A 27,264-nucleotide genomic window follows, 5' to 3' on the forward strand; every position below is an offset into this window, starting at 1 on the left:
TTTAACTATACTACTTAATTGCATTTGTTTAGAATTATTCCACAGCAGTTACATTGAGGCGTGATGATTTTGGGAAACCATTAAATTGTCAATTAGGCATATCAAATAGCAGAAACAATGCTGGATGCTGATAAAATGATTTGGGCTAAAGTAGACAAATCAATTAAAGGTAAACTATGCAACAATTCCAAATGTTTTTTATTTTATTTCAATGCTACATTTCTAGTTGTATATTTGGGATTGCACTAGTATGCTATATTTTTGGGGCAATATTCATTTCAATATAAGCAGGCAGGGAAACATAATAATTTACTATGACAACATAAGACAAAGACAAACCAAATAAATGTACTACAGTAGACATGGAATAGAAACATGTTTGAAAGACACTTGATTGAAATGCAAGTGCAACGAGAGACCGAAATAATGGCAAGCGAATAGCATAGTAAACACAATGTCATATATTTTTAAGGCAAAATGCAAGTCCTCAATGTCCATGATTATACGTACTTCTGGCCACATTATTTCCACAGGAAAGGATTAATGACTCAGTGTATTAGTGGTTCAAAGGTCATTTAAGTTCGCATTTCAACATGTTAAAGCTTGTCACCATGTACAGTAGTGAATTAGCCTATTTCTTCCTCCATTCCTTAACAGTGATTAGGCAGAATTTGAGAAATGTTCCAGATATCTTCCAACCAGGAAGTTCTGGAGAACATATAACATTTTACGGAATCTTTCGACCCCGAACATGAAGTGGCACTAATTCATTCCCAAAATTGGTAAAAAACTATTGATCGTAGCTGGACAGACAACAGAAAACAACATGTTTGAAATATTTGAATGGATATGTTAGGGACTATACCACATCTTACACTGGGAATTACTGACTGGCGACCGTTAAAACCACGCTTTTGGATTTTGTTTTAGTTATGATCATCACGGTTTAAAATGAAGCAAACAAATTACACAACTGTACAGAAGTCAAACATTTTGTTCTTCAATATATCTTAAATGAAAATCATTGAAACAAATTCCTGAAAATGTGGCTCACTGACTACAACAATCAATTCACTGACAGTGACATCCTCGTAGCTTAATATTACATGAAACAAGTTAATTTCATCATTTTTTTCAATCGGTTTCTTCCAGTTTAGATCAATTCAATCACGTAAATACAGTTGTCCTAGATGTGTAAGAGCACTTACACAATGGTTATTATTATACTGGACATAGGCAAAAATCAGTCAAGTCCATAGCACCGAGTAGAAAAATAAATAATGCTTATATAAAAGTTTAACGTCTATATTCGCTCAAAGAACAAATATGCGTTACGGCAAATCAAAGAATCCAACAGAAATACGGCAATGCCACCTTTTCACTAGTTGTGTGTATTGTCCATCATAGTGTCTTCAATATACCTTTTGTTTATATACTACTTGCAAATTTTGCCAGTTTGTAAAATATACATTAACCAGAAGCCAAGAACACTTTCAAAAAGGACCAATGCTTCTAGTAAATCTTTAACATCACTAACACATAACATCTAAGCAAGTCTATTAAAGATGAGTGAATAAAAAAAAGTGATTTCAAATAAATAAAAAAACTAAGACCTAACCTAATATACATATACTTTAAAAACGTCAACGGTTTTACTTTTCTCATTAATATACATAATTTCCTCATAACAACCAACGATTGACGACCTTCAGGAAAACAACAGATCATTGTCAAGAAAAATACAAGCAAACAAACGACCAAGTAAAAAAAAAAACGACCAAGACTTTTCAGTTTTCTTGCTTCGCCATTGCACACACTCAGTGCAGCGTGGAGGAGGATGGCGTCTCCGATGGGATGCCCACCAGGGTGGGGGGCGGCTGGCTGGGGCCTGGGCACCCTGTGGAGGTGGGGACAAGCGGCCGGGGATTGAGGCGCGGGGGCGGGGGGTTGGAGGGCCGGATGAGTGGGGGGGGCTGGTTGAGCACGGGCCGGGGTTGGAGGAAGCGGGCCTGCTGCTGGAGAGGGGGCGGCTGCCTGTGGAGGGCTGGAGTGGCCGGCAGGGATGGCCGTAGGAGCGGGGGCGGCTGGTTGAGCGAGGTTGCCGACGACGTCACCAGGGTCTGGAAAGTTGCAGAGGAAGTGGCAGCGGGAGAAGGGCCTGACGAGAGGGTCACCTGGCCCTGGAAGAGAGAGGGGCGTGAGTTGGGATTTCAGACCAAAACACAGATGGGCAATACATTACAGCATACAGTGCATTCGGAAAAGTATTGGGACCCCTTGACTTTTTCCATAGTGTTACATTACAGCCTTATGCTAAAATTGATTTTTTAAAATGTGTTATTCTCCCATCTACACACAATACTTATAATGACAAAGCAAAAACAGGTCTTTAGAATTTTTAGCAAATCTATTAAAAACATAAATACTTTATTTACATATTATTCAGACCCTTTGCTATGAGAATCGAAATTGAGCTCAGGTGCATCATGTTTCCATTGATCATCCTTGATGTTTTTACAACTTGATTGAGTCCACCTTGTGGTAAATTCAATTGATTGTGTCGTTCCAAATCATGTCCACACACACACACCTGTCTATATAAGGTCCCACAGTTGACAGTGCATGTCAGAGGAAAAACCAAGCCAGGAAGTCGAAAGAATTGTCCGTAGAGCTCCGAGACAGGATTGTGTCTAGGCATTGAACGTCCTCAAGAAAACAGTGGCCTCCATTCTTAAATGAAGGACGTTTGGAACTACCAAGACACTTCCTAGAGCTGGCCGCCCGGCCAAACTGAGCAATCATGGGAGAAGGGCCTTGGTCAGGGAGGTGACCAAGAACCCGATGGTCACTCTGACAGAGCTCCAGAGTTCCTCTGTGGAGATGGGAGAACCTTACAGAAGGACCACCATCTCTGCAGTCCTCCACCAATCAGGCCTTTATGGTAGAGTGGCCAGACAGAAGCCACTCCTTAAAAGGCACATGACAGCCCCCTTGGAGTTTGCCAAAAGGCACCTAAAGACTGACCATTACAAACAAGGTTCTCTGGTCTGATGAAACCAAGCCTGAACTCTTTGGCCTGAATGCCAAGCGTCACGTATGGAGGAAACCTGGCACCATCCCTATGGTGAAGCATGGTGGTGGCAGCATCATGCTGTGGGGATGTTTTTCAGCAGCAGGGACTGGGAGACTAGTCAGGATCAAGGGAAAGATGAATGGAGCAAAGTACAGAGCGATCCTTGATGAAAACCTTCTCCAGAGTGCTCAGGACCTCAGTCCAACAAGACAACGACCCTAAGAACACAGCCAAGACAACGCAGGAGTGGCTTTGGGACAAGTCTCTGAATGCCCATGAGTGGCCCAGCTAGAGCCCGGACTTGAACCTGATCAAGCATCTCTGGAGAGACATGAAAATAGCTGTGTTGCGACGCTCCCCATTTAACCTGACAGAGCTTGAGAGGATCTCCAGAGAACAATGGGAGAAACTCTCCAAACACAGGGATGCCAAGCTTGTAGCGTCATACCCAAGGACTCAAGGCTGTACTCGCTGCCAAAGGTGCTTCAACAAAGTACTGAGTAAAGGGTCTGAATACGTATGTAAATGTGATCAGTTTTAAAAAATAAATAAATTAGCAAACATTTCAAAACCTGTTTTTTCTCTGTCATTGTGGGGTATTGTGTGTAGATTTGTTTTGTTGAGATCGGTGTGGAAGAACTTGACTGGCCTGCACAGACCCCTGACCTCAACTCCATCGAACTAACTGTGAGCCAGGCCTAATCGCCCAACATCAGTGCCCAACCTCACTAATGCTCTTGTGGCTGAATGGAAGCAAGTCCCAGCAGCAATGTTCCAACATCTAGTGGAAAGCCTTCCCAGAAGAGTGGAGGCTGTTATAGCAGCAAAGGAGGGACCTATGCCCATGATTTTGGAATGAGATGTTCGACGAGCAGTTGTCCATACTTTTGGTCATGCAGTGTTTGTATTAGATTATTTTCTATACTGTATAGCATGGTCATCTACCACTGCTTATGAAATAATACTTAGGTACACATCATGCAAGGAGTAAAAGACCATTAGTCAACCACATTCAGATATTTCTACATGCAACTAACATTGTTAGGAACTTTGGCACAATCATAACTGCTTATGCCCTGATTATAATGTTAAGACACCTTTTTATGAAGGAATGTTTATGAAACTGCAGTGTTAGAGATTTGTTGGAGCAAAAACCTGCATGCAGAGGGGGCTTGTGGGAGGCCAACACCCATAGCTAACTATAGCGAAATTACAGAAGGGGTTTCTGGGAAGGTAAACATTGTTTTGTTTTAGGGGAATAAAGGAACGCTCCACAACCTCCTCCTCCTCTTCGTCCGTACTCTTCCCAGAAGGGGTGTTGGAGCTGTTCTTCCCCTCCTCGCCAGAGGTGGCAGTGTCACCGTTGGGGGTGCCAGTTCCCTGCTCCGCCTCCCACTCCTGCAGCACCTCCTCCAGGTTAAACCGGCGGCGGTAGTTCACAAAGAAGTTCTTTACCTGCCCTACCGTCTTATTACCGATAACGTCGGCAATGGCCTGGAAGTCTTTCCCGTACTTCCGGACACCTGGTGAAACAACAAATATTCAGAAATTGCACGAGGTAAACAGCCTGGCGGGCCATGGACAAGAACATGAGCCGACTACAAACGCACAAAGAACGTAGGTTCACCTTGAACTGCCAGAAGCTGTTCATCTGTTGTCCAGCGGGCATTAACTTTTTGGTTGCACTAGAACAGACAAAGAATACCTGGTATTATACACTGAACAAAAACAAATGTAACAATTGCAAAGATATTACTGAGTTACAGTTCATAAGGAAATCAGTTCATTTAAATTAATTAATTAGGGCCTAATCTATGAATTTCACATGACTGGGAATACAGATGTATCTATTGTCTCAGATAGCTTTAAAAAAAAAAAAAAAGTAGGGGCTTGGATCAGAAAACCAGTCAGTATCTGGCGCGACCACCATTTGCCTCATGCAGCGCGACATCTCCGCATATAGTTGATCAGGCTGTTGATTGTGGCCTGTGGAATGTTGTCCCACTACTCTTCGGTGGGTGTGCGAAGTTGCTGGATATTGGCGGGAACTGGAACACACTGTCGTGGGTGACATGTCTGGTGAGTATGCAGGTCATGGAAGAACTGGGAATTTTTTTTAGCTTCCAGGAATTGTTTACAGATCTATGCGACATGGGACTGTGCATTGTCATGCTGAAACATGAAATGATAGTGGCGGGTTGAATGGCAAGACGATGGGCCTCAGGATCTCTTCGCTATCTCTGTGCATTCAAATTGCCATAGATAAAATGCAGTTGTCTGTAGCGTATGCATGACCATACCATAACCCCCCACCATGGGGCACTGTTCACAACGTTGACATCAGCAAACCGCTCGCCTACATGACGCCATATATGCTGTCTGCCATCTGGCCGGTACAGTTGAAGCTGGGATTTATCCATAAAAGGCACACTTCTCCAGTATTCCAGCAGCCATCGAAGGTGAGCATTTCCCCACTGAAGTCAGTTACGACGCCAAACTGCAGTCAGGTCAAGACCCTGGTGAGGACGACGAGTTTCATCAGCTGTCCGGGTGGCTTGTCTCAGACATTTCCGCAGGTGAAGAAGCCGGATGTGGCGGTCCTGGCCTGGTTACACAAGTCCAACCGGCCTCACTATCAAATTCTCTAGCACAATGTTGGAGGCCACTTTTGGTAGAGAAATGAACATTAAATGACCTGGCAACACCTCTGGTGGACATTCCTGCAGTCAGCGTGCCAATTGTGCACACTCCCTCAACTTGAGACATCTGTGGCACTGTTTTGTGACAACTGCACATTTTAGAGTGGCCCTTTATTGCCCCATAGCACAAGGTGCACCTGTGTAATGATCATGCTGTTTTAATAAGCTTCTTGATATGCCACACCTGTCAGGTGGATGGATTATTTTGGCAAAGGAGAAATGCTCACTAACAAGGATATAAACAAACTTGTGCACACCATTTGAGAAATAAGTGTTGTACTAGGTCCCTTTCTCACTGAAATCTAAACAATTGGCACATACCTCTGGCAGCTTGAAGTCATCAATGCCCGCTTCCATCCTGTGTTTCAGACCACTGTTCAGTTGCTTTGCATTTTGAACCTGTGGGATAAATTCGTAGTGCCTTCAGAAAGTACTCACGTCCCTTGACTTTATCGACATTTTGTTGTTACAACACAATACCCCATAATGTCAAAGTAGAATTATGTTTTTAGAAATGTTTACAAATTAATTTAAAAAAATGAAAAGCTAAAATGTCTTGAGTTCAAGTATTCAACCCCTTTTATGGCAAGCCTAAATACGTTCAGGAGTAAAAATGTGCTTAACAAGTGGCATAATAAGTTGCATGGACTCACTGTGTGCAATGTGTTTAGATACGTTTATTAAATGACTTCCTCATCTCTGTACCCCACAAATAGACAATTATCTGTAAAGTCGTTTCAGTCGAGCAGTGAATTTCAAGTACAGATTCAACCACAAAGACCAGAGAGGTTTTCCAACGCCTCAAAGGGCACCTACTGGTACATTAAATAATTAAATAATAATAATCAGACAATGATTATCCCTTTGAGAATGGTGAAGTTATTCATTACACTTTGGATGGTGTATTAATACACCCAGTCACAACAAAGATACAAGCGTCCTTCCTAACTTTGTTGTCGGAGAGGAAGTAAAACTCAGTGATTTCACCATGAGGCCAATAGTGACTTTAAAACAGTTTAAATGCCTGTGATAGGAGAAAGCTGGAGATGGATAAACAACATTGTAGTTACTCCACAATACTAACCTAAATGTCAAGAGTGAGAAGGAAGCCTGTATAGATTTTTTTTTCTCAAACATGCATCCTGTTTGCCATAACGCATTAAAGTAAAACTGCAAAGAAATTGGCTAATTAACTGTCCTGAAGACAAAGCGCTATGCTTGGGGCAAATTCAACACACCACTGAGTACCATACTTCATATTTTCAACCATGGTGGTGGCTGCATCATGTTATGGGTATGGTTGTCATCGGCAAGGACTTTTTTTTGGGGGGTGGATAAAAATAAACGGAATAGATCAAAGCACATGCAAAATCCTAGATTAAAACCTGGTTCAGTCAGCTTTCCAACAGACACTGGGAGACAAATTCACCTTTCAGCAGAACAATAACCTAAAACACAAGGCCAAATATACACTGGAGTTGTTGACCAAGACGACATTGAAAGTTCCTGAGTGGTGTAGTTAGATTTTCAAGCTGATTTCAGTCAAAACTCTATGGCAAGACTTAAATGGATGTCTAGCAATGACCAACTAGACAGAGCTTGAAGAATGTACAATATTTGCAATATTTTTTAAATCTCTTGGATTTACCCAGAAAGACTCACAGCTTTAAAATCGCTGCCAAAGGTGATTCATATGTATTGACTCAGGGGGTTGAATACATGTATTCAAGAGAATTTAAGAAAAATAAAACACTAACATTCTTCCACTTTGACATGTAAATCATTGAGAAATCCATTTTAATCCCACGTTGTAACACAAAATATCGAATAAGTCAAGGGGTGTGAATCCCTTTTTAAGGCACCGTACATATGCTTAGAACACCACAATGCAGTAAGTAGTGCTGATGCACTACATGAACCAAAAGTATGTCGACAGTTGCTTGAACATTTCATTCCAAAATCATGGGCATAAATATGGAGTTGGTCCCCCTTTGCTGCTATAACAGCCTCCACTCTTCAGGGAAGGCTTTCCAATAGATGTTGGACCATTGCTGCGGGGACTTGCTTCCATCTAGCCACAAGAGCATTAGTGAGGTTGGGCATTGATGTTGGGCGATTAGGCCTGGCATGCAGTCGGCGTTCCAATTCATCCTAAAGATGTTCTATGGGCTCTGTGGAGGCCAGTCACGTTCTTCCACACCGATCTTGACAAACCATTTCTGTATGGACCTCGCTTTCCACGGAGGCGTTGTCAAGCTGAAACAGGAAAGGGCCTTCCCCAAACTGTTGCTACAAAGTTGGAAACACAATCATCTAAAAGGTGCTGTAGCGTTAAGATTTCCTTTCACTGGAACTAAGGGGGCTAGAGCCCGAACCATGAAAAACCCCAGACCGTTATTCCTGCACCAAACTTTACAGTTGGCACTATGCATTGGGGCAGGTAACTCCTGGCATCCGCCAAACCCAGATTAGTCCGTCGGACATCGATGGTGAAGCGTGATTAATGACTCCAGAGAACGCGTTTCCACTGCTCCAGAGTCCAATGGCAGCGAGCTTTACACCACTCCAGCCGACGCTTGGCATTGCGCATGGTGATCATAAGTTTGTGTGCGGCTGCTTGGCAATGGAAACCCATTTGATAAAGCTCCTGACAAACAGTTATTGTGCTGACATTGCTTCCAGAGGCAGTTTGGAACTGGGCAGTGAGTGTTTGCAACTACTGTGAATGTTTGTCTATGGAGATTGCATGGCTGTGCTCAATTTTATATACCAGTCAGCAATGGATGTAGCTGAAATAGCCAAATCTACTAATTTGAAGGGGTGTTCACATTTGTGTATATATACAGTACCAGTCAAAAGTTTGGACACACCTACTCATTCAAGGGTTCTTCTTCATTTGTACTATTTTCTACATTGTAGAATAGTGAAGACATCAAAACTATGAAATAACATATGGAATCATGTAGTAACCAAAAAAAGTGTTCAACAAATCAAAATATATTTTAGATTCTTCAAATAGCCACCATTTGCCTTGATGACAACTTTGCACACTCTTGGCATTCTCTCAACCAGCTTCATGAGGAATGATTTTCAATTAACATGTGTGCCTTGTTAAAGTTAATTCGTGAAATTTCTTTCCTTCATGCGTTTGAGCCAATCAGTTGTGTTGTGACAAGGGAGGGGTGGTACAGTGCCTTGTGAAAGTATTCACCCCCAGTGGCATTTTTCCCACTTTGTTGCCGTATAACGTGGAATTAAAATAGATTTTTTTGATTTGATTTACACAACTTACCTACCACTTTGAAGATGCAAAATTATTTTTTCTTGTGAAAGAAACGAGACAAAAAAATAGAGTACTTGAGCGTGCATAACTACTCACCCCACCAAAGCCAATACTTTGTAGAGCCACCTTTTGCAGCAATTACAGCTATAAGTATTTTGGGCTATGTCTCTATAAGCTTGGCACATCTTGCCACTGGGATTTTTGCCCATTCTTCAAGGCAATACTGCTTCAGCTCCTTTAAGTTGGATGGGTTCCGCTGGTGTGCAGCAATCATTAAGTCATACCACAGATTCTCAATTGGATTGAGGTCTGGGCGTTGACTAGACCATTCCAATACATTTAAATGTTTCCCCTTAAACCACTCGAGTGTTGCTTTAGCAGTACGCTTAGGGTTATTGTCCTGCTGGAAGGTGAACCTCCGTCCCAGTCTCAAATCTCTGGAAGACTGAAACAGGTTTCCCTCAAGAATTTCCCTGTATTTAGCGCCATCCATCATTCCTTCAATTCTGACCATTTTCCCAGTCCCTGCCAATGAAAAACATCCCGACAGCATGATGCTGCCGCCACCATGCTTCACTGTGGGGATGGTGTTCTCGGGGTGATGAGAGGTGTTGGGTTTGCGCCAGACATAGCGTTTTCCTTGATGGCCAAAAAGCACATTTTAGACTCATCTGACCAGAGTACCTTCTTCCATATGTTTCGGGAGTCTCCCACATGCCTTTTGGTGAACACCAAATGTGTTTGCTTTTTTTTTTTTTTAAGCAATGGCTTTTTTCTTTCTACTCTTCCGTAAAGCCCAGCTCTGTGGAGTGTACGGCTTAAAGTGGTCCTATGGACAGATACTCCAATCACCGCTGTGGAGCTTTGCAGCTCCTTCAGGTTTATCTTTGGTCTCTTTGTTGTCTCTCTGATTAATGCCCTCCTTGCCTGGTCCGTGAGTTTTGGTGGGTGGCCCTCTCTTGGCAAGTTTGTCGTGGTATTCTTTCCATTTTTTAATAATGGATTTTATGGTGCTCTATGTTTCTGATCATTTTTTATAACCCAACCCTGATCTGTACTTCTCCACAACTTTGTCCCTGACCTGTTGGGAGAGCTCCTTGGTATTCATGGTGCCGCTTGCTTGGTGGTGCCCCTTTCTTAGTGATGTTGTAGACCCTGGGGCCTTTCAGAACAGGTATATACTGTATATACTGAGATCATGTGACAGATCATGTGACACTTAGATTGCACACAGGTGGACTTTATTTAACTTATTATGACTTCTGAAGGTATTGGTTGCACCAGATCTTATTTAGGGGCTTCATAGCAAAGGGGGAAAAGTTTGGCCACACCTACTCATTCAAGGGGTTTTCTTTACTTTGACTATATATATATATATATATATATATATATATATATATATAGTGTATTTATCTTTTACTTTCAGGATACAGCCAAAGATTCTCAAGCACTAAGGTGGCAGGTAGCCTAGCGGTTAAGAGGACGTTAATTGCTCCTATAAGTTGCTCTGAATAAATGACTAAAATGTACTGTGAAAAAGCCTCAACTCAAGCACCTTGAGGACCCAGGTTGCCCTGCATTGAGACCAGAATCCCCCAATGCTCACCTGTCTTTTGAGGCCCACCAGCTCCATATCCAGCTGCCGAAGAACGGTATTGGCAGCGCTGGAGCTGCACGACACTGCCACCACATCCTCCTGGGTCAGGAACATGCCCTTGGGCGGCCGGCACTTGGAACGCTGCGAGTGGTGCCGGTGCATGAGGGTCAGGTGCTCCCGTCGGCCGAGCCCAATCTTGGAGGAGCTCAGGGGCTGGGGCTCCGTGTGGCTCTGCAGAGGCGTGGGTAAACTTCCTATTAGCTGTCGCAACTGTTCGCAACATCTATTGGGTCATTGTTAGGACATATGACATGACACCTGGGAGCATGTTTTAAGAGGTCTGATAAAAGGAAACGGCGCACACTGCGGTTCATGCTCCCAGGTGATTTTTATTGATACGTTTCGACTCTCCGGTGTTCATCAGGCATCAATGAAAAATCACCTGGGAAGATGAACAGCAGTGTGGCACTCTCATTTTAATTGGTAATGAGTTCACCTATAACTGACACACCTGCACAAAAGTACCTGGATGTGCGTATGTTCTGAAGCCTTTGCAAGTTATAAGAAGTGTCATATTAAAGTGAGACTCAGCGATATGAAGTTGCCATGAGCAGCACCACTGATATTTAGATGAGCGCAATGCAAGACTGTGTTCTCACAGTACCAGAGGATCTGCACATATGCATGGTAGAGTCCTGCACGGCTCTGTTTTTTTGACCCGAACCCGCCCCCGCCACATCAATTCCGAGCCCCACCCGATATCAAGGCAGAACACCAGCATAGAATTGTCCCAAGATCTATGACACGCCAAATAACATCAACTTATTTTTTTTAAATGATGACCAGAGTATTAGGCCATTTCATGATAAGCTGTAGACCACACTATCTACCAAAAGAGTTTCTGTATTTTTCATAGCTGTCTGCATACCACCACAGACAGATGCTGGCACTAAAACCGTACTCTAAGCAAACAGGAAAATGCTCATTCAGAGCCAGCACTCCTAGTGGAAAGGGACTTTAATGCAGGGAAACTTAAATCAGTTTTACCTCATTTCTATCAGCATGTTAAATGTGCAACTAGAGGGAAAACAACTCTAGACCACCTTTACTCAACACACAGAGCTCTCCCTTGCCCTCCATTTGGCAAATCTGACCATAATTATATCCTCCTGATTCCTGCTTACAAGCAAAAGTTAAAGCAGGAAGCACCAGTGACTCGGTCTATAAAAAAAGTGGTCAGATGAAGCAGATGCAAAACTACAGGACTGTTTTGCTAGCACAGACTGGAATATGTTCCGGGATTCTTCCGATGGCATTGAGGAGTACATCACATCAGTCACTGGCTTTATCAATAAGTGCATTGAGGACGCTGTCCCCACAGTGACTCTACGTACATACCCCAACCAGAAGCCATGGATTACAGGCAACATTCGCACTGAGCTAAAAGGGTTGCGCTGCCGCTTTCAAGGAGCGGGACTAACCCGGAAGCTTGTAAGAAATCCAGCTATGCCCTCCGATGAACAATCAAACGGGCAAAGCATCAATACAGGACTAAGATCGAATCGTGCTACACCGGCTCCGATGCTCGTCGGATGTGGCAGAGCTTGTAAACTATTACAGACTACAAAGGGAGCCGAGAGCTGCCCAGGGACACGAGCATACCAGACGAGCTAAATAACTTCTATGCTCGCTTCGAGGCAAGTAACACTGAAACATACATGAGAGCATCAGCTGTTCCGGATGACTGTTTGATCACGCTCTCCGCACCTGATGTGAGTAAGACCTTTAAACAGGTCAACATTCACAAGGCCGCAGGGCCAGACGGATTACCAGGATGTGTACTCCAAGCATGCGCTGACCAACTGGCAAGTGTCTTCACTGACATTTCCAACCTCTCCCTGTCTGTCTGTTATACCAACATGTTTCAAGCAGACCACCATAGTCTCTGTGCCAAGAACACTAAGGTAACATGCCTAAATGACTACTGACCTGTAGCACTCACGTCTGTAGCCATGAAATGTTTTGAAAGGCTGGGCATGGCTCACATCAACACCATTATCCCAGAAACCCTAGACCCACTCCAATTTGCATACTGCACCAATAGATCCACAGACTCCACACTGCCCTTTCACGCCTGAAAAAAAGGAACACCTATATGAGAATGCTATTCATTGACTACAGTTCAGCGTTCAACACCATAGTTCCCTCAAAGCTCATCACTAAGCTAAGGACCCTGGGACTAAACACCTCCCTCTGCAACTGGATCCTGGACTTCCTGACGGGCCGCCCCCAGGTGGTAAGGGTAGGTAACACCACATCCACCACGCTGATCCTCAACACGGGGGCCCCTCAGGGGGTGCGTGCTCAGTCCCCTCCTGTACTCCCTGTTCACTCATGACTGCACGGCCAGGCATGACTCCAACACCATCATTAAGTTTGCTGATGACCCAACAGTGGTAGGCCTGATCACCGACAACGTTGAGATAGCCTATAGGGTGGAGGTCAGAGACCTGACCGTGTTGTGCAAGGACAACAACCTCTCCCTCAATGTGATCAAGACAAAGGAGATGATTGTGGACTACAGGAAAAAGAGGACCGAGCACACCCCATTTTCACCAAGTTCCTTGGCGTCCACATCACTAACAAACTAACATGGTCCAAGCACACCAAGACAGTCATGAAGAGGTCACAACAAAACCTATTCCCCCTCAGGAGACTGAAAAGATTTGGCATGGGTCCTCAGATCCTCAAATGTTTTACAGCTGCACCATCGAGAACATCTGACGGGTTGCATCACTGCCTGGTATGGCAACTGCTCGGCCTCCGACCGCAAAGCACTACAGAGGGTATTGTGTACGGCTCAGTACATCACCAGTGCCAAGCTTCCTGCCATCCAGGACCTCTATACCAGGCGATGTCAGAGGAAGGCCCCAAAAATTGTCAAAGACTCCATCCACCCTTGTCATAGACTGTTCTCTCTGCTACCAAACGGCAGGCGGTACCGGAGCGCCAAGTCTAGATCCAAGAGGCTTCAAACAGATTCTACCCCCAAGCCATAACACTCCTGAACATCTAATCAAATGGCTACCCAGACTATTTGCGTTGCCCTCCTCCCCTCTTCTATGCTGCTGCTACTCTGTTATTATCTATGCATAGTCACCTCAATAATTCTACCTACATGTACATATTACTCAATTACTTCGACATCGGTACCCCCTTGCTATTGTTATTTACTGCTGCTCTTTAATTATTTGTTATTCTTATCTTACTTTTTTTTTGTATTTTCTTAACTGCATTGTTGGTTAAGGGCTTGTAAAGTAAGCATTTCACTGTAAGGTTGTAATTGGCGCATGTGACAAATAAAATGTAATTTTATTTCCCCTCCCTGCATGAAAGAATTTGTCTGCATGTCTATTAAACATTTGGATAAGAGGAAACCATGCCATGAATTAAGAACGATAGCCTTATCTTATTTTCTGAATGTGGCGCACATTGACAATTGAAACCGCTTTGGAAAAAATCCTTATAATTAACCTTCTTACCTAATTAAAGCCTATAGGCGACATAACGAAACAATACCTTTACATTCAATATTGTTTAGATAATCAAATAGTTTAATTGAACCAAATAAAAAAAAATCCCAGAATCGAATAAGCTATAGGCTGCAAAAATATCCTACATTTATTTAGTGGGTTTAGACTTTATATAGCCTGCGTATGGTCTAAATGAACGAAAACCTGAATTAATGTAATAATTCATTGATAATTAACTGAATTATCGTAAACAAATACCTGCTTGCACTTTTGCAGGCTGTGTATCCATCTACTGGGTTGTTGTCCTCCTTGTCCACAATGACTACAAAATCCTTCCAAACCGGGGGATTTCACTCGCGGAGCATATGTTTCCACGAGGGTGTAATCCACCATCATAACCTTTCTTTCCATTTCTCCTGTTACGTTAGCCATTTTTGCGTGAGCTAGGAGTCAGGGGAAAATAAACTTACGTATTGTTGCGTGGTGGAAGGAAACGTAAGGTCAGCACATGGACAAATTAGGAACGTTTCAACAACACACAAATAATGAATAGCTCCCTGCTCCACTTTCGCTGTGTGGCTGGTAGCCTAGACTATGTCTGGCTCACCGTTCACATAATGGAAATCGCAACAATTCAACAAGCTCCTGGGTTTGTAAAAGAAATGTTGATTTAAAACTTTTGACCTGCAATATAATTGTTCTGAACTGCATGTCAACAGTGGGTATCCAACCCGGTGCAGGATTCTAGTGCATGGGTGTGCGTCTCACTGCTACAACGTAATAGCTATGGAACCAAAACTGTGTAAAAGTTTAGTCTCGTGCTTCAAACGCTCTTAGTTGTTGCGGAAATCGGCCTTCTTGCGTTTACTTTATGCATCGCTTACTGTACCTTTTTTAGTGTGACCTTTGTTACTAACCCAATAACTAGCCTACGGATATTGTTTCACTCGCTTTATCTAGTGGTCCTAGGCCTAGTTACATGTTCTGTAACCTGAATGTCTGCATTTGTGAGAAATCAGCATTGGAGGACCGTGTTGGATACACATGTGCCCAGGGAGACAGCAATCTTATCTTGGTCCAGGGCTAGCTCTGTCTCTCTTGACCTCGTGGTCATCCAAGTGGATTATCACTTGTTCAGATGGTGACAAAAATACATGCATACAAAAAGGAAACCACAAACCAGTATGACTAAACTAAAGATTCAAAACTAAACGAAAGGCCTCATGGCCACCAAACCATCTAGCAACCTCACAGCTTGCAAGCTGGGACACTGACAGATGATCACCCTTAATTGGCAGCACCTGATGTGCTTATCAAGCAGGCTCAATACCTGGGTTACTGCCACCTGGGGATGGAGTGTGGAAGTGTATCCTGGGTAGTGTCTTTGTCTACTGTATATCCTAACACTAAACTCCCCCCCACATCATAACACCTCGCATTTTCCTTCACTATTTTCTTTGGCGTCTGTCTACTCTACTACTCATTGTAAGTGAATGCTGGTCACTGATTACTGTTTGATATATCCCAACTGCCATTCCATCAGTTTAAATTCTAAAGTTTAGATAGCGTACCTCTTTTTTCGTCTCCTTGGTGGGGTCGTAATCGCTATCGTTTGCTTCGACGGGGTTGGCCTCCTCCATTTCTTCTTCACTAATGTCAAGAAAGGCAAATCATTATTGCATTCCGACCACTTGGAATTTCACAGACAGTAGTAAAAGCCGAGCTACAACTCTTGCCTGTCATCTTGGGCGTTTCGGTTTGCTAGCTTTCTGGCCTGGCGGTCCATCAGGCTGGTTCTGGACCGGGTCTTCTTCCAGGAGTAGTAATACTTCACAAGGCTGGATATGGATTTGTCTGGTAACTACAACAGATGAGAAAATGGTACCAATCGATCGCTTATACTTACGTTAAAGCCGGGATTCAATCAAAGGCGCATTGTTGACAAGCGCACTGCACTGTTGACAATGTGCCTTTTAAAGGCAATCACCCCAACGTTCACAGAGGTTGCATTCACGGTGATGTCGGCTCAAGCGTAAATTACCTTAAATTTAACTGCAATATTCATCCAGACTGCTTGTGTATGTTTGTATGAACAGTATACAGACACACATTCAAGTAAGAGATACTGTATATCAATATATGTATGTTACCATTTGTTGAATCCTGTGGAAGCTTTTTCCGTGGAAGCTGAAGGCTTGTTCGAACAGCACTTTATCCTCCACGGTCCACTCGTCGGGGAAGGGGGTGAAGTTGGGCAGGTCTGCCAGGGACTTCTCAATGTTGTGTTTGTGCCAGAACAGCATGCCCAATGCCTGTGGGGGACAGCAACGAGTGGAATCTACTGAGAATGGACACCAGGCAGGTCTATGGGGCTTCACTGAGCCAGAAATGTTTGAGCAACAGAACTAGAATAGGTATTCCCCTAAATACCATTTGAATAGGTTATTTTTAAGTATGTCGTGGTGGTTTATTAATACATTGGGGGTCAAATTTGCTGAGCTTTCACACAGTTGTACATTTTAGGCCTGTCGGGGGGGGGGGATTGGACATTTTTTAAATTGGGAATATGCTTCAAGTTTTTCATATGATTTGGAAAAATAATGTGGATTCTCTGCATCGGTGAAAAAGCTTAGTAAAAGTGGCCCTAATAATACTAAAAAGCAGACATACCTGCTCAACATTATACCCATGCTTCTCTTTTGCAATGGCAATATATTCATCCACTGTGGGGGGAAAAAAAATCATAGTTTAATTAAACTACTTATAAATAATCAACTTTGGGTTGTCTTTAGAAATAAGATGCATGTGAGTGAAAACCAAACTGACTTACATTTTGGGTCGACAATGGTGTGATATGGAGACCACACCAACATTCCCCCACTATCTTTATCACTGTACTTGGTAGAACCTACAGAAAAATATATAATACATAATTAGAAAAAACACATTTTCATATGGTGTAATTTCATGTCATTTTAACAGCCTAATTAAAGCAATACACGCAGGACTAAAGAGGCTGCTTTATTGTTGTTAATATTGTTTAGATAGCAACAAAAAGCCAATTCAGTTGAAGGAGACCAATAGCAGCCTAGGGTGGGCAAGTATAGCCTCGGTATAGAAATGTTTTAAAACGCTTCTATAAACCAAACATGGACAACATCTTTCAATGGGCCCATAATTCTCTACACATCTGGCTCAATTCGGAAATAAAAGACTACTGACTATGGGTTGTAAAGTAAGAAGGTTCATTTACATGTACTGTCATAACCTATACCGAGGCTACCACCAGAATACAGTCAGGTAGATCAAGCATAACCTTACCAGGATCAAATTCTGGTATATTGGCTTGATAATCGGATCCCACACGCATTCCGACATCTGCAATTAGGAAAAATGTGTATAACACATTAATAGATCCCTTTTCTGTTTTTCGCGTTCAAAATAATACATGTACAGTGTGACAAAATGAGTGTTCGAGGCTATACCGTGCTCGTCGTCACTGCCACTCTCATCAGAAAAATGTCCATTCGATGCATTTGAAGGGCTTTTTGTTCCGTTAGAGCGTCCCTTTCCGAGATACTCCGACCCTTTATCCATCATTCCAGGCATTTTTACGTATCTTTGTGGGTTCTCCTTGGGAGAATACCTAATATAACCATGCAATGGATATTTTTTTCACAGCCCGTCTTTTCAATAACTCCCACAGCTACGCAGCTGTGACACTGTGCCACAGTCCAGTATTCATCCACCATTTTTAGCTTATTGTGGTTTTACAAAGATATTTATATAAAAAAAAAACATTGTTCAAGTCTATTCCCGAGTCTGATATTGCTTGTTTTTGGTGTAATTCACACGACTTGTATTTGTTCAGACATGCAGCAATTGAATATTCAAAATCGGAAGGAACTAATTCGTCTAGCGGAAGGACTTTTACGCACTTGGTTATATGAAGCCAAACTGCGGCTCTGCGTGCGCCGGTGAAAATGGAGTTGTTTTACAGTCAGTCTCCGTAGACGAATAGGCTACAACAATAAGATTTTGTTACAATTTCTTACACATAATATAGGCTACGTCTGTTTGGATACGTTGGATGCGTTTTGTAAAGCCAATATAGAACCTGATGCTCTTTTTTAAAGAAGCGTCTTTATTCAAAGAAGCGTCTACACCGCTTTTCAACGTAGGCTATTTTTGACTAGATTTTTTTGCAAATATAAACAACTCTACGTTTGCAATGATGGCCCCATATTAGGCTAATGAGAGGTAGAGGAATATAGCCCAACTACAAAATAAAATGCGAAATAAAATAACCTGTCGTTTGTGTAGCCACGTTTTATTCTGAACATTGTCCTTGGTTTGCCAGCAGATGGAGACAAAAGACCACTAGTCTGTCGAGAGATCCCACAATTAATGAATTGTTCATTTGGTTTTCTAATGTAATTTATTGATTTGGAAGTATAGGACTATTAAATGTTTACAAGGCCTATGTAATTGACTTATGTCCGTGTGAGTGATGAGCGTTGACTTTGTGAGCGTTTGGAGATGGTTTTGACTATTTAGGTATCGGAAATGAGTATGGGCCTAATTAACTGAAAATGTCAGTAGGCTATCCCTCCCAATCCACATTGGTAGACCTCATTCCATTATCCTCTGCCCAGTCTATGAACTAAACTATGGATACAATGGTTGGTAAAAAAAAACACAAAGCCATTTAGATGGTCAGTGAAGATGGACCCCAGCAGTTTGCCATGGAGGAGGCAAACTGGATATGAATAAAGATTTAAAAAATATGCATAAAGAATTAAGAAATTAATTAAGAAATGCCTGGTTGGTTGGTACACTGTAGTACACTGTAGTGTACCTAATATGAGCTGCATTTCTGTACAAAACAGTCTTGCTCACATGTAAATTACTGTAATGTAGGCTTACATCTATTCAATGGCAAAAACATAATATTGGGGGGGATAAGTCATAGTTCAATCACATACAGAGAAACTGTTTACCCAAGATCAGGGGTCTTTTGTCACATAACATAATAATTTATGTAATTTTGTCATACCTATGCTACAACTCTCTTCAATCTGCCATATTGAACTCGGGGAAACCACTAGGACTATCTGCAACTAACTGAACAAAAAATGTTGTGATCAGATTACAGATGCTTTTTAAAAACTAGTTGATTACTTCTAAATTCAGAAATTACTTCTAAATTCCTAAAGGATGTTTGCGGGGGAAAAACACTGACACCTTTGTTGTCTCGATGACATTCAAGGCCATTTTGAAAAAAGTTTTTAAACTTGTTCCACATGAGCAAGTCTGACCACACACCAAATGCGATTAATGGATCCTTTTTGTCTTCTTCTAAAACTATTTTGGTATTTGTTTCATCAGTCCATTGTTGATATAGTCCCAAAATGTTTTGCATGTCAGCAATCAAGTTTTAAAGATATCTAACTTTCAAAATACAGAAATACAGCCAGTATGATGCATTTTGCATGATGCAAAACATTTTGGGACTATATCAACAATGGACTGATGAAACAAATACCAAAATAGTTTTAGAAGACGTTTTGGGGAGGAGTTTTCATTTTAAAGGGAAAGAAATCCAAGAGTAACTGAAAGTAATCAGATTACGTTACTGAGTTTGGGTAATCCAAAAGTTACGTCACTGATTACAATTCTGGACATGTAACTAGTAACTTAACGAACCCATTACATTTAGAAAGTAGCCTAACCTACACAACCCTGGTCTCTCTGTCTCTGTCTCTGTCTCTGTGTGTGTGTGTGTGTTGCGTCCTTGGGATGCTAGTCCTTGCACTTCTGAAGGCAGGCTACCACCTCCAATTCCCCTCAGTGGTCTATTAGCCTTAAAAAAGCGACGAGGTCGCACAACCAACCAGTGTGAATTGCAATATAGCTGTGTTCTTTTCCCGGAATCCACTGCGCAAAAAAAAAAAATCGAATTTCCAGTCAGTTTTCCATTTTTGGGGTTCAAGTATAAGGCTTAACGTGTTCTTCATAGCCTAAACGCAGGGCTGTTAGTAACCTACTCGGTATTCCTTCACACAATTGTGGGGGTGGGGGTACTCATGTGCAAAGATGTGAGACGAGAGACAGGTGATGCGCTCACTGCATGCCTCCCGTCTTCAACAGAGGGAGCACAGCCACGGAACGAACGGTCGAACAGCATGAGGTGAGGGATTCTTCCACTCGTCATATCTAAGCAGAACAGGGACCATGAAAGCAACCGAGTGGAGATTTGAGCAGCTGTATCATCCTACGGATAATTCAGGCATCCTTTCACTCTAAAAGCATTCTCTTTTGACCGACGTTGAATGACGAGGCGGAATGGCAGGTGGACGTCGAGGACTTGTCGCCCCACAAAACACTTTTCTCGAGAACATCGTCCGAAGATCCAATGGTAGGAATGTGTTCCTTTTTATTTTGTAGGAAGAAACACTGTGGATGATAGTCTATTGTCCAGTCATTGAAAAACATTGATTTAATTATAACCAAAACACTCAGGACAGCTAACCGATATTTGACACTAGTCATTGTAAACCGTTTTTTTTGCTGATTAGCCTATTTGATTTATACATTTATACATTTATACAGCCAGCATGCTATGCAAAGAATGATTCAACAATTCAAACAATAATGGCATTTAATTAATGGATGTTGTTTTTACAACGAAAAACGCGAATAAATAGCTGTGTCTACAATTGGTATTCCTTACCAGTCAACTGTACTGCACCTAAAAATAAACCAAAACATCGCTGCATTCCACATGATTTGTGCATTAAATAAATACATGGATTAACAATTTCGTCTTCACATACTTATTCGATTCATGTTTTAAACCCAAATTAAAAGTGTTTTTCAATTTGTTGGTTTGCGGAGGCACCCAGACTTGTTGTGCAATATTAATCCGTTGATTTATTCGGAAAGTGACATGCTTGCCACGGGAACTTTTGTTTTGGTTAATTAATTTATCTGTTTTTGACACGGTTTTTTGCCTCTTGCTTTAACCACTTTTCTTTTTAACTTTTCAGTTTGGCATTATCACATAGGCAGACAGGTATAAACAGTGTTTTAAAGTGGTGTCACGTCCCATCTATGTTCCTCCCCCAATCATCCACCATAGACTTGTTTGAGTTCTGTCGACCCATTTTTCTTATCCACTTTTTATCACATAGACCTCACTTAATGGTGAATAGCTTCACCCTCAAATATTCTTTGCACTTGCTTCCCAAGTTTACATTCCTGATAGTATCCTTATGTGGGATATACTTTAGTAGATAAACTCCCTCCAGATTCCCGACTACTCCCCATCTTTTCAAGGCGTTGTGTCAGTCTTGTGAAACATTATGTTTTGACATACCCAATGTCTGTGATGGTCTCGTGACATTCTCATGTCGGTCTGTGTTGTCAATATGTATGAAGAATACATATTTTCTTAAGATAAGAGCGAGATTAAGTATACTATAAATACAAAATAAATCAGAGTAGGAGTTGTGGATTTAGGATCAGTGTTTATTGCCTTTTTGATCACAATGAATAAGATGACGGAGGACTTTATCCTAGATCAGCACTCCTGATCTGAAATGCTTGAAACAGACTGAGTGTGCTAGACAAGAGAGGAAAACATATTATGCTCTCTCTACCCACACCCCATTATAGACACATAGGTTATGTATAATGGTACCAAGACCACTTCACGAATTGGGTAGTCCCCGCTCAAAGTTTGCTCAGAGAGTTTTGGAATGGGGCAGCTAAGGTCAAAGGGCAAAACACCCAGCTGCTCGAATTGCGCTGGCTCATCACCTAGAACTGGGCCATTTAATGACACTGTAATGAATGTAGTCTTGAGAGTGACGCCTGACGTTTAACCACAACACAGCCCCTTCTGAGGTCACTGCTACTGCTGCATCACTGCCTACCTAGCCAATGATAGACAATGTTATAATGATTGGCACCACTGACCCAGCCAATGATAATGTTAGTCAGGTTGCACTAAAACAGGCAAGACCACATTTACCAGGTTAAAAGTTGTGGTACAATGGATACCGGCACCAGAATCTGTCCAATACTATACAAGAGGGATATGTGGTGTTGTATCGTAAACCCCCTTTAAACAATGTTTAAGATTCGACTGGTTCAATGTAGTAGCTTTCTGCAAATGAAAAAGTATGCAATGATCAGGTTAATATTGACCGATAATACTGGCAGATCGGTCATATCGGCAACAGTGAAAGTGTTGGATTTTGTGTACAGCATATTGACTTCTCTGTCACGCTTTCCCTCTTCTCTCAACCTTGTTGCAGTCGTCTCGGATTGAATTTCCACAACAAGTTAAGCATCTTTGCCAATATGCTGTATCATCATGGCAACGCTCTAGATGGTTCTTTCCCCTGTTTCTACAGTGGAGTTCGACATGTATGTCATGTCCAATAAATTCTACATTAACATACTGTAGTTGGCAGTACATATTTAGAAGTATGGGAGTATATTAAGTATGGTTCAAACTTTATTTTACAATGCGCTCATTTGGCTGTTTGATATTTATCTAGATAGATGTGGACGGTAACAGTTATTACTCAACAATATGCCGTAATGCTCAGTATTACAGTAATACTTGGTTTTACCTAACTAACATGTTAGCTGACTACTAATTTTAAATAAACTTTTTTTTAAATTATTATTATTATTTTTTATATGTAAATGTATAGGGTACAGTACACACTAATCAACAGCAATAATGCAACATCTATGTAAATGTACTGGGGTTAGTCAAAAGCTCATTTGCACCTGTAGTCCCAGGGAAGCTAAGGGCAGTTACACAGCCACTATACAAATACTCACTAAAACAATACAACATACCAATACATTACATCCAATAATATATCATTCTAACAACAATAACTAATTCGTAATAAAAAAAAACTATCATCAACTGTCGTCTTACATACGAGGAACACAGATAACTGATGTGTACAGGTTTGGATAGATTTGAGCCATGTTTTCAATTGAATTTGAAAAGTACTATAATGATTTCATGAAATAAAGACAACTTCCAAGTAAAATAATGAGTTACAGACAGTTCATAGTGCTGTAGTAGTTTCTATCAGTTCTTTCTGAACCAGGTTTCATTGTTTTTCCCTCCCTGGGCAGATACCAACTTTGTTCTGGGCAATGCCCAGATTGTGAACTGGCCCATTGTGTACAGCAACGACGGCTTCTGCAAACTCTCCGGTTACCACCGCGCTGAGGTCATGCAGAAGAGTAGCACCTGCAGGTACTCACTTTGCTACTTATGCCTGCATTATGGCACCACTGATTTTGTGGGTCAGCATTTTTGTTTCACTGACAGCAATACTATACAGTAGAGTATAAATGCAGTATATCTACAATAACATATAAGCATATCGGGCTGGTTTCCTGGACCCAGATTAAACCTACTCCTGGATTTAAAGGGACAATCTGCAGTTGGTACATCCATTTTTAGACTTAAATTATTATAATATATACCCAATGATTCTTGAATATAACTTATAGATACTGTCATACCCCGTCAGAACCCAAAATAAAAGCTGGTTTTACTCTTTTGTTTGTAAAGATTATTTGTAAACAACCACTTTATAGCCTCAAAACATGGTTAAAACTATTATTTTAATATCACGGACGGTCAATCCTTGTATCTATAGCTCTGTCCATGAATTTGAGAGTGGTAACATTTCTCCAGCCTCCTCCCACAGCTTAGATATTTTCCATTGAGTATGACTTTAAATCGGGCAATCTGCAGTTCAAACAATAAAACGGGCACCCTGCCATGGCAGGGTGCCCGTTTTATTGTTTGAACTGCAGATTGCCCGATTTAAAGTCATACTCAATGGAAAATATCTAATAAAAGTGATTTTTAGTCCAGGAATAGACTTAATCTGGGTTCGAGACACAGTTTATAAACGTATAAACATACAGTACATTCTATACATTAGTAATCTTATTATTACTACAATACAAATAAGACAAAAGTTGACAATGTTTGTTCCATGCAAATTCGGGTTATTTCAGTCAACAGCAGTCAAGTGTTTTGGAATGGGAGAAAACTATATAGGCACTAAGGAATTCAAATGTGCCTCTGAAGTAGCACACGTACAGTTGAAGTCGGAAGTTTACATACACTTAGGTTGGAGTCATTAAAACTCGTTTTTCAACCACTCCACAAATTTCTTGTTAACAAACTATATTTTTGGCAAGTCAGTTAGGACATCTACTTTGTGCATGACACAAGTACTTTTTCCAACAATTGTTTACAGACAGATTATTTCACTTATAATTCACTGTATCACAATTCCAGTGGGTCAGAAGTTTACATACACTAAGTTGACTGTGCCTTTAAACAGCTTGGAAAATTCCAGAAAATGATGTCATGGCTTGAGAAGCTTCTGATAGGCTAATTGACATAACTTGAGTCAATTGGAGGTGTACCTGTGGATGTATTTCAAGGCCTACCTTCAAACTCAGTGCCTCTTTGCTTGACATAATGGGAAAATCAAAAGAAATCAGCCAAGACCTCAAAAAAAAAAATTGTAGACCTCCACAAATCTGGTTCATCCTTGGGTGCAATTTCCAAACGCCTGAAAGTACCACGTTCATCTGTACAAACAATAGTACGCAAGTATAAACACCATGGGACCACGCAGCCGTCATACCGCTCAGGAAGGAGATGTGGTTCTGTCTCCTAGAGATGAACATACTTTGGTGCGAAAAGTGCAAATCAATCCCAGAACAACAGCAAAGTACCTTGTGAAGATGCTAGAGGAAACCGGTACAAAATATCCACAGTAAAACTAGTGCTATATCAAATCAAATCAAATCTTATTTGTCACATACACATGGTTAGCAGATGTTAATGCGAGTGTAGCGAAATGCTTGTAGTGTAGCGAAATGCTTGCTTATATCGACATAACCTGAAGGCAGCTCAGCAAGGAAGAAGCCACTGCTCTAAAACCGCCATAAAAAATCCAGACTACGGTTTGCAACTGCACATGGGGACAAAGATCGTACATTTTGGAGAAATGTCCTCTGGTCTGATGAAACAAAAATAGAACTGTTTGGCCATAATGACCATCGTTATGTTTGGAGAATAAAGGGGGAGGCTTGCAAGCCGAAGAACACCATCCCATCTGTGTAGCACGGGGGTGGCAGCATCATGTTGTGGGGGTGCTTTGCTGCAGGAGGGACTGGTGCACTTCACAAAATAGATGGCATCATGAGGTAGGAAAATTATGTGGATATATTGAAGCAACATCTCAAGACATCAGTCAGGAAGTTAAAGCTTGGTCGCAAATGGGTCTTCCAAATGGACATTGACCCCATGTAAAGGTTTTCTTCCAGGTGTGAAGGAGAGGACCAAAGTGCAGCGCGTCTAGTGTTAAACATGTTTAATACCAGAACAAGTGAAACACTACAAACAACATACAAAATAACAAATGTGCAAAACCGATACAGACCTAACTGGTGCAGAACACAAACACAGAGACAGGTAACAAACACCCACAAAATCCCAACACAAAACAAGCCTCCTATATATGAGTCTCAATCAGAGACAACGACTACCATCTGTCTCTGATTGAGAACCCACACTAGGCTGACATAGAAACAGACAAACTAGACACACAACATAGAATTCCCACCCAGCTCACGTCCTGACCAACTAAACACATACAAAACAACAGAAAACAGGTCAGGAACGTGACACCCCAAGCATACTTCCAAAGTTGTGGCAAAATGGCTTAAGGACAACAAAGTCAAGGTATTGGAGTGGCCATCACAAAGCCCTTACCTCAATCCTATAGAAGATTTGTGGGCAGAACGGAAAAAGCGTATGTGAGCAAGGAGGCCTACAAACCTGACTCAGTTACACCAGCTCTGTCAGGAGGAATGGGCCAAAATTAATCAAATTAATTGTGGGAAGCCTGTGGAAGGCTACCTGAAACGTTTGACCCAAGTTAGACAATTTAAAGGCAATGCTACCAAATACTAATTGAATGTATGTAAACTTCTGACCTACTGGGAATGTGATGAGAGAAATAAAAGCTGAAATAAATCATTCTCTCTACTATTATTCTGACATTTCACATTCTTAAAATAAAGTGGTGATCCTAACTGACCTAAGATAGGGATTTTTTACTCAGATTAAATGTCAGGAATTGTGGAAAACTGAGTTTAAATGTATTTGGATAAGGTGTAGGTAAACTTCCGACTTCAACTGTATGTCAATTCAACATGACATTCGCTGTGACCAGTGCTTATGCAGATGGCTTAACCATGTTGTTTGTGAGCCGCAATGTTTTTCGTGAGGCCTTTGTAGCTGGGATAATTTGTTTCAAGAACAGTGTCTGCACATCTGCCTAAATTCTGGTAGAATCTGAATGTATTATCCAGTTTTATTTGTTTTGTATGTAATTTAGCACCAACAATGCCATTTTCAGTTTCATGTATGGGGAGCTCACAGACAAGGAGACGGGTGAGAAAGTGCAACAGATCTTTGAGAACTATGAGATGAATTCGTTCGAAATTCTCATGTATAAGAAGAATCGTAAGTGTTTCTTTGCTCTCTGTTGATTGAATCACATCAAATTCAATTGTTACATCAATTACTTACGAGATACATTAGAATACAACATCTTTTTGTGTTTCCTATAGGGATGCCGGTGTGGTTCTTTGTAAAGATCGCTCCGATCAGGAATGAGCAGGACAAGGTGGTGTTGTTTCTGTGCACCTTCAGTGACATCACCGCATTCAAACAGCCCATTGAGGATGACTCTGTGAAAGGTTGGCGCGACACCGATTTTCAGATCATCTAAGGAAGATTCTGTTTTAATGAGGACAGGATCAAGCTGAGGATAGTAGACACAATTGGTTTTAGACTGCTACAAATGTGGGTTGATGACATTATTTAGAGAAACCACAGTGCATCATTTCGCGTTACAACTTACATTTTTGTCTGATGATTTGAGCTAGTAAGGTTGGACTTGCTCCGAATTCCAAATCAACTGCTAGCTAGCCCTTGTCTTTAG

At 41.5% G+C, this 27,264-nt stretch overlaps 2 protein-coding genes across 4 annotated transcripts in view; one reads left to right on the top strand and one right to left on the bottom strand.

The window, feature by feature from the left end:
• Positions 1-1,717: 1,717 nt before the first annotated feature.
• Positions 1,718-18,075, bottom strand: LOC129839186 (REST corepressor 3-like). Its single transcript, XM_055906494.1, has 12 exons — positions 17,671-18,075; positions 17,507-17,563; positions 17,016-17,093; positions 16,856-16,908; positions 16,336-16,497; positions 15,922-16,046; positions 15,757-15,835; positions 10,662-10,883; positions 6,094-6,171; positions 4,701-4,758; positions 4,352-4,596; positions 1,718-2,180 (listed from the first exon to the last, which is right to left on the bottom strand). Exons 1-12 carry the CDS (start codon positions 17,792-17,794, stop codon positions 1,818-1,820), a joined length of 1,644 nt encoding a protein of 547 aa, XP_055762469.1. The 5' UTR covers positions 17,795-18,075; the 3' UTR covers positions 1,718-1,817.
• A 1,898-nt stretch (positions 18,076-19,973) lies between these two features.
• Positions 19,974-27,264, top strand: part of LOC129839863 (potassium voltage-gated channel subfamily H member 1-like) — a 61,225-nt gene continuing 53,934 nt past the window's right edge. Inside the window, exons 1-4 of one of the 3 annotated variants that reach the window (XM_055907555.1) lie at positions 19,974-20,603; positions 23,354-23,477; positions 26,656-26,783; positions 26,891-27,019. In XM_055907555.1, the coding sequence (XP_055763530.1) occupies positions 20,531-20,603; positions 23,354-23,477; positions 26,656-26,783; positions 26,891-27,019 (454 nt within the window). In that variant the 5' untranslated portion in view covers positions 19,974-20,530. The remainder of the gene's footprint in view (positions 20,604-23,353; positions 23,478-26,655; positions 26,784-26,890; positions 27,020-27,264) is intronic. The other 2 variants (XM_055907556.1, XM_055907557.1) reach the window with 2 other exon arrangements.

The sequence above is a fragment of the Salvelinus fontinalis genome, chromosome 40 (assembly GCF_029448725.1).
Source record: "Salvelinus fontinalis isolate EN_2023a chromosome 40, ASM2944872v1, whole genome shotgun sequence".
In the NCBI taxonomy this organism is placed as follows: Eukaryota; Metazoa; Chordata; class Actinopteri; order Salmoniformes; family Salmonidae; genus Salvelinus; species Salvelinus fontinalis.